The sequence below is a fragment of the Lampetra planeri genome, chromosome 1, assembly GCF_965212315.1.
Source record: "Lampetra planeri chromosome 1, kcLamPlan1.2.h2, whole genome shotgun sequence".
Lineage (NCBI taxonomy): Eukaryota > Metazoa > Chordata > Hyperoartia > Petromyzontiformes > Petromyzontidae > Lampetra > Lampetra planeri.
In genome coordinates this window covers 22990103-23002781 of record NC_136107.1, presented here as the reverse complement: position 1 = coordinate 23002781, position 12679 = coordinate 22990103, and the positions used below count along the sequence as shown (strand labels likewise).

Genomic DNA, 12679 nt, shown 5'->3' with positions numbered 1-12679 from the left:
CTTTCTTGTACTTTTCACTCCTATCGTGTTTTTGTAGTGTTTGTTGTTGTAACCTCTTTGCCTCGTCAGTCTGTGACCTACAGCGCGCACTTGAACGGTATGATGCCGAGTGTGAAAAAGGCCGGGATGAGGATCAGCACCTCCAAAGCTGAGTTCATGGTTCACTCCCGGGAGAAGGTGGATTGTTCTCTACAGGTGAGAGGGGAGGAGTTTAAGTACCTCGGGATCTCCTTCGCCAAGTGAGGGTAAGTGGAGGTGGGAGATTGGCCGGCGGATCAGTGCAGCGTCTGCAGTCTAGCGGGCGATGTACCGTTCCGTGGTAGTGAAGCGGGAGCTGAGTTCTTGAACAAAGCTCTCGGTTTACAGGTCGAACGACGTTCCCACCCTCACCTATGGTCATGAGCTTTAGGTAATGGCCGAAAGGATGAGATCGCGAATACAAGAGGCAAAAATTACGTTTCTCCGCAGGGTTGCCGGGCTCACTCTCTGTGATCGGGTGAGGAACTCGGCAATCAGGAAGAGCCTCAGACTTGAGTCGCTGCTCCTCCAGATTGAGAGGAGCAAGTTGAGGTGGTTAGGGCACCTGGTAAGGATGCCCCGCGGTAGATTCCCCCTGAAACTCTACCGGGCAGCATGTCCCACTGGGTGAAGTGTGATGCCGCCGCCACGAAGCCGCTCGGCGGGCGCCCCATCCCCGACCTCGCCACCACCAAGTGACGGAGCCGACCCCCGCGTCCCCCCACCTCACCTCACATGAACACACCCGCACGCATTTCCCCTCCCCCCATAGAGCTCCGAGGGGAAGTCACCTGGCCGACCGGTTTTAATCCGAGAAGCCCTTATCGGGATAACTTTCATGGTTTCCGGTGACCAGGGAATTGGACGACCTCCCCCGATGCTACTTCGCGGCGCTGCGACCGGCATTAAGATTGCAAGGTCGCAGCGAGGGGCCACTCGGCCACTGCGGTTGAAACGCACCCCCACACTCACACACGTATCGACGAGGCAGGCAGGGGAGGGACGGGGCGGCATAATTAGCATGACAACAGGGGCTCTTGCGCGTAGTCGCTGATGGTTAGGATAATTACGCTCGAGCGCGTAGGCGCCATTATTAAGGAAATTAGGGAAGTTAAAGGGTAAAATCTGGAATTATGAATAATCATAGGGGCGGAGGCACGCGGGGAGCCCGTGCACAAATTCCCACGGCGAGCCTTTGTGATGGACGCCGCGGCATAATTGGCATAACAAAGGCATCATGCACCGGCGCAGTCAAGCCGACCACCCATTGTGATGGGGAGGCATGAGAATGGAACTGATTAGGATATGCGCCACGCATAAACGCCGGAGGAGGGAGAGGGCAGGGGAGGCGGGGCCTGGGACGGGGGAGATAGGATAAAAAGCGAACGTAACGAGGCAGAGGGATCTCACTCCAAGAAGCCAGCGGTCAAGGCGGCTCCCAGCTCTGCCCTCCGGACGTCCGTGTGACGTGTCCAGACGAGCATCGAGGAAAAGCCAGAGGACGCCGAATACTTCGAACCGTGAGTAACAAGGTGAATTAGTATCATAAGCCGATAAATAGGGAATAGGTCCAGGGGTAGTAGAATAGGCCAGCCTCGTCGATTCATACTGATTTAACATCAATTCCCAGGTAGCCGAAAATAAATCATTAATAGCTGATCGTGGCCTCGTGTGATCTCGTTGAGAAGTGTGAACGCGTGTGGTGCTGTGTACACAGTGGTTCACCACGTGGGAGCGCTGCGCAGAGCGGCGCAAGAGAGGGTGTCGCGTGTGGAGCTGTGTGTGGGTGTGGGCATACGTTCGCTACGTGTAGGATACAGGTGCGCGATTGGTAACGTGGTTATTTGGCGTGGAGGCGAGTACTGCTCAGGGCTGTAGACGGGCATACGTATACTCGTAGCGAGTGAGTGCTGCGCGAAGCTGCGTGAGGGGGAGTATGGGGTTTGATTGATGATGCTGTGCGTACGTATGCTCGCAGCGTGGGAGCGTTGCGCGAGACTGTAACAGTAGGGGCGTCGCGTTCGAATGCCGGCGAACCCCTAGCGGGTATTAGGGCGGTGCGGTAACGCAACCGGAATAGGGGATGCAGGCGGGGGCGACCCCGGGGGCCAACGGCCCCCACATATTGGTGTCAGAAACGGGACGATCCCCCGCACCCCCAAGGGAAAGAGGCCCCCCAACCCAGGTTAAAATCAAATGCACATTTACGGGCAAAGGAATTCCATCATGGAAATCGTTTGCCCGCAGCATCAGGGGGGCTAAAAAGGTTAATGGCTGGTCAGATGAGGAGGCGTTGCAGCAGTTAGAGCTACATTTAGATGGGCGGGCAGCTGACTTTGTGGAAGCTTTGCCCGCAAGCGCACAAACTCAGTGGGAAGAATTAATGTGCCAACTCGAACGGCGCTTCGGCACCTATGACGAAGAGGAGGCGCAGGCGGCCTTAGAGGCACGCTGCCGCCAACCCGGCGAGAATCTACGAGATTACGCCGAGGACGTACACACGCTGACCCAGCTCGCGTACCCGGAGTACGAGGCAAAAATAATTGAGGGCCTCGCCGCCGGTAAAGTCCAGCGATATTTGGCATGCACCCCGTGGTGGCAGCCAAATGTAGACGGTGCACGCCTCTCCTTTAACACCCTCGTCGAGCGCGCGCGCAAATGCGAGAAACTCTCGGGTGAGCGCGCGCAGCCTTGAGGTAGGGGACGAGAGTGCGCCGTAGCGAGCCTACTCTCCGACGAGGAAGAAGAGCTCGCCATCGCAGTAAGGGGACGGGCAAGGGAGCCCCAGAGACCCAGCGAGACAACCCCGGGGTGGGTAGCCGGGTTACAGACCGGCATGGGAGATATTGCTGGCCGGGTAAACCAAATGGACGGTAAGATAACCCAAGTAGGTGAGAGGGTAACCCACGTAGGTGAAAGGGTAACCCCGGGGGCCAACGACCCCCACAGAAGAACCCCGTGCCGGCCCAGGACACGCTGGTGGGACTATGTCTACGTGTTAAACGGGACTATGTCGCTTGGCTGGCCTGGGAACGCCTAGAAATTCCCCAGGAAGAGCCAGAGAAAGGGAGGTCTGGACCGACACAACTCAACATGCTGTTGCCGGAAACCTCACCAGAACAAGCGGATTGAGATACGAACGAACTGGCCTTCAATTTGAAGTATAGTACTTACATTTGTTTCCCCAACTCATTTTCAGAAGAAAAAATAACACACCATACAGCGTTCTTATGGATTTAAGTTTAAAATAAAATAATCTCTCATTGATTACATTTATTAAGTAAATCACACGTAAAAGATTTAACAATTCCTTACAACCAACTGCCTATACAGAAGGGAGTCGTGTAATGAGCATTGTGCTCAGCCACCTTTGTCTCAGCTTCTTTGTTTTACGAGTTATTGTTGAACTTCTTTCGCACCGTACGTAGTCAACCATTATAAGCGGAGGCGATGAAAGGCGCTTAATAATATTACATAACTACTCTTAATGTCTATCATACCACAGCAGGTGCTCAATTTAGACGGAGTGGCATCGGGTGAATATCTAGAGCAGGCGCAAATACCAATTTCCTATTTGCATTGCGCTTGGCCAGAAATTGAAACGTAATGACTTGGATTCTAACAATGCGCACTCGTCACTGAATCTATGACTGCACAAACAAGCATACCAAAGACACACTAAGACACAAATTATTAATTAAATACAGCTAATAAATGACACAACTAATGTTCTGTACATCGATAAAAAAATCAACCATTAGTTTGCATTTTTAAACAAAAAAAAAACTTTATTACGTGGTTGCACAGAGTTCACACAAAATAAATATCTCCATTTTGTTCGGGATCGGGCATGTTGTCAAATCAATAGTTTTACAAGATGTGCGTTAATATGAAAAAGCATTCCTTTAGAGCTATTACGCGAAAGTGGTTCAGATTGTTTTTAGTGATTCCATCCATAAAACATGAACGTGCAAAACCAATCGTGTACTATATATCGAGACTATAATTCTAAGTGTACCACAACATGTCACACACAAGTCACAAATTATATGTTAAAAATGCCATTGAATGAGCACACAAGGTACATGGGAATACAGGATTTGAAAAAAAATCCATTCTCTCTTCTCATAAAAGACTGGCTCATGAAACTAAAGGTCGATAGTGGTTCTAAATGCACTCACATTCCCATTACAACGATGTCAATGTTTGTGCAACATAAAAATGTTTTTATTTAACATTTAATTACAAAGTGTTAAATCCATCCAAAAACTAAAGAAGTGCAGATTAACGATTTATAAATGTGAAAACCTCCTTTTCTGAATACAGTTATTGGACCGGAACCAAGGCTGTTGCAATCAAATAGGCCCACTTGATCCAGAGAATAGTTTCTGAAAATCTATCAGTACCATTTTGTAACGTTCATACATTTTTTACGACACATTAAGTAATCACTGAAAGTAAACACGTGTATTTCAAATATTTAAACAAAGTGGCGCGTTTAGCACAATTTGAGACGTTTTATTCCATAAAAATATTGGTCAACGGGGCACATGTTGAATCAAAGGTGAAAAACTATGGTGCCTTGACAAGGTGAGACTTAAAAAAACACTTTACACTCAGTGCAGAAAATATTTAGATGAAGTAAAAGAGAAACAAAAACATCCAATCTGAGATAAGAAATGTCAGTCAAGGATGCATTTGTCTACCATGGCACAAGTCACGCACTTGTATCAGGTATGTGTATCAAGCATTATGGACAGAATTGGTTTGAATTCTAAAAAGCGTTTTTTATATAAAGGTAAAATATATTTTTGGCACTTTTGGTGACAAGGTGAAAATTTTGGCACCACTTTCCAGCTTTTGGAAATGCAGCAGATCATTGCACGGACACATTATTCCTTATAAACGATCAGAATTTAGTAAATAAGAGAATCGCACGGGACTTTCGTGTATGTGGAAAAAAAATGTTGAAACTTTTCAGATTGTTTTATCATTTAAAACAATTGTTTCAATGGAATGTTCCAAACTGCGTGTGTCCTGCACCACTGATGGACCGTGATTATAGCTTGACAATTAGTACAAAATGTATGAGGAAAGAATAAGAAGCTTGATATTCAGAATCCTTCTACTAGCACTAAGTCAAATTGTGCCTCACTGACAATGATACATATAGCACACTACTATGGTTAGTCCACTTTGTTGTTGCTGAAATATTGTAGGAACGAGTAAAATTTACTCAACATAAATGAGTGGCACTGGGATGCACCAGGGTCTCTGGAACGATGCAAATGTACTTCTTTACAGATCTAGAAATGGCTGGATATAAAGAACCTCCCATTGATCTCCCCAACAGTGCAAGCAAAAAAAACATTTGCAAGTGTTTTACAATTCTGTTATGTTCTTTTATCCGCAAACCCTCAAAAATTGTGCCTACATCCGCATGTTGCAACAATCTGACAATGCGCTGTTTAATGTTTGTACATTTTCCGAAAAAAAACCGAAATGAAAGATTACGTTTCTTCTTCCAGCTTGGGTACCTTGTTTCCTCTTCAACATACAGCTGTGATAGTCAACCAGTATTGAGCAGGGCTAAAACAGCGGATAAACGAGTGTATAATGCATTATTCCCATGAACAGATACATTTTATTGTGCTAATACATAATTTAATCCACATAACGGTGCCTGCCGTGTTCACCATCTACTTAGTAAACAGCAGGGTTTTAATCCATGGTAACCTTAAGAAATATGCAGTGTTATGTTTAAGTCGCATGTTCGTATCTCATTCAAGTGATCCTGTCAACTATGTTAAAAGAGAGCAACGTGGAAGTTTCTGTAGTGTCCTATTATAATTAACTTTCTTCAAATCACACAAATTCAACTCCGTTCATCAGGCAGTCTGCTTTTATAATTCCATCGTATTGTTTCTAACAATAATGCTAAATTAGTTATTTTAAAATCGGAATTAATACACTCGTAATAACTTAACAGTGCTAGAACAAGTAAAATATAATACCCACCGAACAATTTTACAAAATGACCACTGTCCATGTGTATAGCAATTCTATACATAGCAATGCAGCTGCACATCCCTTGGCAGGTGAGGTTGGTGTGAGAAATAATGATTTTCTGTTTGTGTTCGTGTGCACATAGCATACACATATATTCTCAATGGCATCACTCGTGACGATTATGATAATAAAACAAGCAAAACAACTCTCTCTAAAACATCTTCAATACTGACATGACTCATTCTATACAATAATGTCTTAACAGTGAGGACTGCAGCTCAGAACAGCCGGCTCTATTAGCAAATACATCTGCCTCAACCCACCATTAAAAATATCTATATATATACGGTGATACAAACTCCTTGAAGAGTGTAAAATATTTATTTTATCGTATTTCTACCGACGTGACTTTACCGAAAGAACCAAAGAGTATAGTGTAAAAGATTGTTCGCACAAAATAGATGTCGGCACGGCCTAGTTGTCGGCACAAGAAGCAAGGCAGTTCTTTAAAAAAGAATTCTCAAGAAGCAATTATGCCTTTTTTTATTTTTAAACGTGGAATGCATATTCATTTACTACAATTTACATATACGTGCACTACCTTAAAAAAAACACTTGAAACAATGCGTTTAATGGATAATGAAGATGTTTATGCTTCAACAGGAGAATCAGAGAGATGAAACATTTGAATAGTTTTGCGTAAGTTATCTTACGATGCTATAAACAAATGTGACTGAGTGCAAGTTTCGGCCGTGCTGAGAATTTCAACAGGTGCAATGCAATCAAGTGTCAGGTGTTTACCGGATTAAAACAACATTTGAGAATCACCTTTGATGTAAAAGAAAAAAAAACACATTCCACACAGAACTATTGGGAAATAAATTACACTTTGCAGTAGGATAAGATGAGCACTTTTTGTAAGCAGCAATCACTGGCACATTTCACATCGCCCAGCAAAAGCACGTGGATCTTTGTGACAATGGAATTTTTTGTATTTAAATCACCATCTTCAGCAGTGGTAGGTGGTACGTCAACAGCTCACATCACCATATGGATCCGCCAACATCAGTCCTAAGACCAGGACAGCTCAGACAGGTTACAGATAGAGTTGCGGCTCTATCTCCCAGATCGTGTTCAATTAAAGATACCGATCTGCGATTTGGCAATGCCTTGTCTTTTGCCATGGGGTTGTGCGAGGACTAGCGGTGCCACATGTTCCGCGTGTATTCATGGAGTAACCTTGTGTTTTTCATTCGATGTTTAATAATGATGCGACTTCGAAAATCTGTATTTCTCCTGGAGAAATCCGATGAGCTACGAAGCTCTTTACAGATGTCCAGTAGATCAATGAGGACTAAAACAAAGATCAACAAACTCTGACTGAAATTAAAATGATAAAACATTTCTTTTAAAATGGATGAGATGTAAGAGAAGTTACCATGAGACTGGGTATAACCTGTTAAGCCCCGAGGTGGAACTAAACTATAAAACCCAAGATACAGTTTATATAAGCCGATGTGAGTCACTAAAAATAAAAGCCAAGGTTGTAAAGATTCATGGCCTTGATATTTTCATTGTATTGAAAGCAGTGTATGCATTACGAGAATGTTCACCTCTGCTTCAAGTCATAAATTGGGGACTCACAATACAGATGGTGTGTGCAATGTTTTAAGACTAATAATTCTACACGCACGTTTTTTCACTAAATATACAAAATGGAATTTTAACTGGAAATTATGTTTTCAGAACTCACTTAAGCATGTTAGGGTCAGATATGACTTGGAATTAAAATAACATACATGTGTGTAGTGTACCCTATCCATCTGGACACGGCCGACATGGTGTGGGAAGTCCTTCATCTAGCAGTTCAATAGTTTTACAAAGGCTGTAAAGAATTATTTATATTACTTCTACTACCGCATCTTATCTTAATATATATAGCGTCTTGTCCAAGGTAGTTCAACAAATAACGATTTATTTGTAAAACGGCATAGTGTCATGAGATGAGCCAAACTAATGAGAAGGATGGGAGTGCAAGATGAGTATGATGCGTGAAATAAACAATGATGCGAGTGACAAGGAGTGGTTAATAATGATGAGTGAGTGTGATGAATGGGTAGAGAAGTTGACAATAGGGATGATGATGGTGTTAATAATGGGGAGGGGGAAGAGCGAGTTTGGGCAAGCGGAGGGGGAAGAGCGAGTTTGGGTAAGCGAGGGAAAATAAGTGAGTTTTAAGGGAAGAACGAAAAAGAGGCAGTGAGGCTGATTGTTTGACGTGTAGGGTTAAGCCTGTTCAAGTATAAGGGGGCCAGAAGCGAGAACGAATGGAATTTGTGATTGGGCATTACGGAGGTAGGGGAAGAGAGAGCTGGGATTGTTAGCAGAGGTGAGAAGGAGCATAGAATGAAATGTTTATGTCCGCTTTCATGTGTAACATTGTTCTGATTAATGTAAGTAAAAATTATGTAAACGCCAGTTGAATTAGTTCAACGCAGCAGTACAAAAGACAGCACGAGTTTGTTTGTTTCAATATCACTTGAGAGTAAAATAGTGATACCTCAACATTTTCAAGGAACCAGCCAAATTGAACAATAGATGCAGGAAAATGTTTAATCAGGGAACATTCTATTTATGTCAATGGAGACTTTGGAGCCTTTAAAATGGGATGCTAAATAAGGGAAAATGTACAAAGAGAAAATGTAATATTTGAAAGTATTGTAGATGTCCATAATATAGTTTTTTTGGGATTAGAACCTCTATTATGGATGATATTGGTCGCGAAAGCCTACGTGATATATTGTAGATGTATGTATGCTGAAATGATTTCGCACCGTACGTAGCCAACCATGCTAATGCACAGACACCCTTGCAGATGAACAAAGTCAATTCCTGTCGGTTCATGTTTGGCTACATTTAATCAGAAGTATAAATATTGATACATGTCATGGATGGTTGCTTTCCCAGTTTTATGAGTATATTAAGGTTACCTATGAAATATTCGGCACATGTTAATATTTTCCAGTGTTTAATGGTCCATTTACAAGGCTGGAGAGCCTAGTGGTTATCACAACAGTTGTAGAGCTGGCTGAAATAATCTCAATTCTGTAATGTTGCAGGGTATTATCAAAGTAGGTCATGTGGCCTAAACGCCCAGTAGCATTAATGTATATTTTAGAGTAGATATTGCATGTCAGTGTCATTGACAAAATGTGCAGGTATCATATCCCATTTTTATAAAACGTAAAAAGGACCACCAGTTTAAAAATGAAAATAAAAAGAGGACCAAGTGAAGGCCACTCCATTGCATCAGGGTTAATTGAGACCTGTTCTATCCTGGGAGTATTTCCTCTCGACTAAAATGGCAGCATGGAAATGACACACAAACCGATATTAAGAAATGTATGCATTCTTGCGTGTCCACAAATGGCACAAAATATAACGGCACGATATTCTACGTGTCAAAGGCATATAATATGGGGCTGATGAAGACAATAATAAAAAATCACAAGAACATAAAACTTATTAGTGCAACAAATTGTGCACGTGCATTCAGGCACAGTTACATCAACAAGGATGATAATTTCACACAAATCCATCAAGTTCCCTATACGTAGCAACAGAGAAGGCGACTTCAAATACTTTCCTATCATCGTCATTCGTCCAACAACATAGGAGCAAAGGTAAGGCGCTTTACAACTTTTCTGGCTCAAATAAAGCTGCAAGCAAGTAGCAGATATCAAAACTACCCTCAATAATATTTGGTAAAACCTTGCTATGTGAATGAGAGGTTTAAGTATAAATAGTAGCAGGGTATTATTTCCAACTGCAAATGGGCCGATTCAAACAAGTCCATAAAAAACAGTGATCTAAAGAGATAACCGTTTCGATTTTTTTTTAGAAAACAGTTGTGCAATATTAGGTGAGTGTTACGATTTATTTTTTAAATACAGATTGGTTAAGTACCTGTAGTTTATAAACCAACTGTAAAACTGATTACACAGAAATCCACACTGTTCATCTTGTATACACTTTGACACAATTGCCAAGCGATAATCAAAGATCCAACTCAATTAACAGATTGGCCTTTCACAGCTTCCTTTCCCATTAAACGGAGACTACCATAAGTGACCATGAATGAAAGTGCGCTGTGCCTGTTTTGTAGGCCTAAGGGCTACAAGGCCTGCACAACAGCTTCTCGTTTATAAAATATATATTTGTCGCAAAAATGTATGCGACTGAAATATTAACAGATGTTTAATATTTTGCCTAATTTAAGGCAAAAAATAAATAAGATTTGTTTATATTCTCATGCTAAACTTATGACTTGCAGATATTTTCAAGGTGATTTCATGCTTGCGTAGATGAAGAAATTTCCAAGAAAAGAGAAATGCAAAAAAAATTTACACGAAAGATGTAACAAATAAAACATAATACTCTCTGTATAACGATGTGGGGACAAGCATGACAATGCTGACCAATGATATTTATTCCCCAGCACTAGCTTATATGATTAAATCAACAACACATCACTGTATGTGGAACACCACCACTGCTGCTGCATTACAACATAAACAGACATGTCATTTGTGAGATGAATGCTCTGAATTCTGAATTAATATAGTTGTCAAAGATGGACTTAAAGGTTTGATAAAGGTTGCCTGGAGCTAATTTTATAGAAATAAACAGCACCATTATACGCACAGGCTGGCATGAGACAACACATTGCATGTGTCCAGTGCAATGGTACACACAATAATCTCTTTGAACCTTTACTGCTAGTCACACAAGGTAAACCGTCCCTATCAACAAGCAAAAGCAAATGAAGCAAACCCAGTTCAGTGGACACAGGTGAAGTGAACAGGTGTCCACTTTACAAAACAGGTGCTAAGCTTTCATTTGGTTATCCCCAAGCACCACATTTGCATGCCAAATATTCCGCTACGCTCCTGCGCTTCCAAGAAACGTGTGATGGGCAACTCAAGAGGAATCTTCTCCACCGGGCCCACCTGGCTTTGAAATCAAAGGCCGCCACCAGTATCCTCGACAGAGTGGCAACCTCGTTAAGGTCCACAAGGGGCAGACAGTGAGCTGATGTGATGACCGATGGGTCTTTCTCATGAATGCCCCTGTCAGTACACCCAGCTGATTGGCACCCACTGGGGCTCCTTGACCAGCCTCTCGAGGTAAGCGCGCAGATTTGCAAAGGCCTCGTCCATGTTGTCGTTGACTATCGTCAGGTCAAAGTAGTGGATGTATGCGCGTTGAATGCGGGCACTCTCATCCACCGTCTTCTTCAGGTCAGCGTCCTGTGGCAGAGAAATTGCAATGTTACCACGCCGACTCCCGAGCAGTAGACATGGCCAACCCATAGGCCACACAGCTGGCACAGTCAGACAAATGATACTGGAAAATTATAAGTACTGAAGCTTGAATTAATATGTTACCTTGAGTATATTACTGCAGCCATTCTTAATCCACCTATGTTGGTTCTGAAGTATTTTGACTATACTTTAGCATGCAAAATAAACAAATAAACAAATAAAATGACGGTCGGTGCGGATTGACAAAGGGGGGGGAGGGGTTTCTGATATCACTTGTACTGATGTTAGCAAATCAGTCATAAAACATTTAAACAAACACCCCAATGAAAGGCTCCCTTCAAAGAGTAGCAAGATGCAGTGCCACATTCCTAAATAAATAAAGGACTATGATTATGTGTGCCTGAGCTATTACCAGGTAGAGCTTCGTGTTTAATATTAAACTAAAACTATACCGTACATCAGCAGTGGCCAATACATAGATCACGATCCATGAGTGGATCGTATTCCATGAGTAGATCGCGATCCATGAACAGATTGCAAAACATGTTTTTGTCGATCTCAGGACAAATCAGAGCACTAACATAAGCACTTAATAATTTTCATGTGGCTGATGGAAAATAAAAATCCCCGACTAAGAATTCATACATTTAAAAGAAAACATATACCAATTGATGGTGTTGGTACATTATGTCTATACTGTAGTATATTACAGGGCTGCATGTATGTTGAACTTTTTTCACACCGTACATAGCCAACCGCGCTTATGGGAATCCATCCGGGTAATTGTTGGTCATAGCCAGGGGTGAGTAACATGTGGCTTTTTAAGGACTGCTTTGCGGCGTAATTCACATGCATTGTGGCTCTTGAAATACTGGTATTGAAATTTTAGCAATTTAAGAAAAAATGGCTCCTCTTATTTTGGTTGCCAACCCCTGATCATGGCTTTCTAGTGGATTATAGAACCCATTGAGATCCACCAAACAGGATCACAGTGCTTTGTGTATTGTATAAAATGAGAACTATTTCTTTTCACGTGGCTTTCTGTTATTTCTGGACTCAGCAGGTTACACTCACCAAAATAAGCAGTTCTTTTGAACCAGTCCAGGGCCCCCACTTCGACCTACAGGAAGCCCAGGACCAGGTCAGATAATCATCACTGGTATTGGCTGTGAGTGGGAATTGAACTCTGGTTGCTGGGTTCTTAGTGCTGCATGCTAACCACTGTGCCACCACTCCCTACACTGAGGACACAAAGATAAAGATCCCCCTGTATAGCCTTAATAGACTGTTGCAACAAGTGCTGTTAGAAAGCACCTATGAAGGCCAGT

At 42.7% G+C, this 12679-nt stretch overlaps 1 protein-coding gene across 4 annotated transcripts in view; it reads right to left on the bottom strand.

The window, feature by feature from the left end:
* Positions 1 to 6544: 6544 nt before the first annotated feature.
* LOC144720321 (protein PALS2-like) overlaps positions 6545 to 12679 on the bottom strand; it is a 155454-nt gene continuing 149319 nt past the window's right edge. For all 4 annotated transcript variants that reach the window (XM_078596987.1, XM_078597016.1, XM_078596996.1 and 1 more), the window contains exon 13: positions 6545 to 11336. In XM_078596987.1, coding sequence (XP_078453113.1) covers positions 11160 to 11336 — 177 coding nt within the window. In that variant the 3' untranslated portion in view covers positions 6545 to 11159. The remainder of the gene's footprint in view (positions 11337 to 12679) is intronic.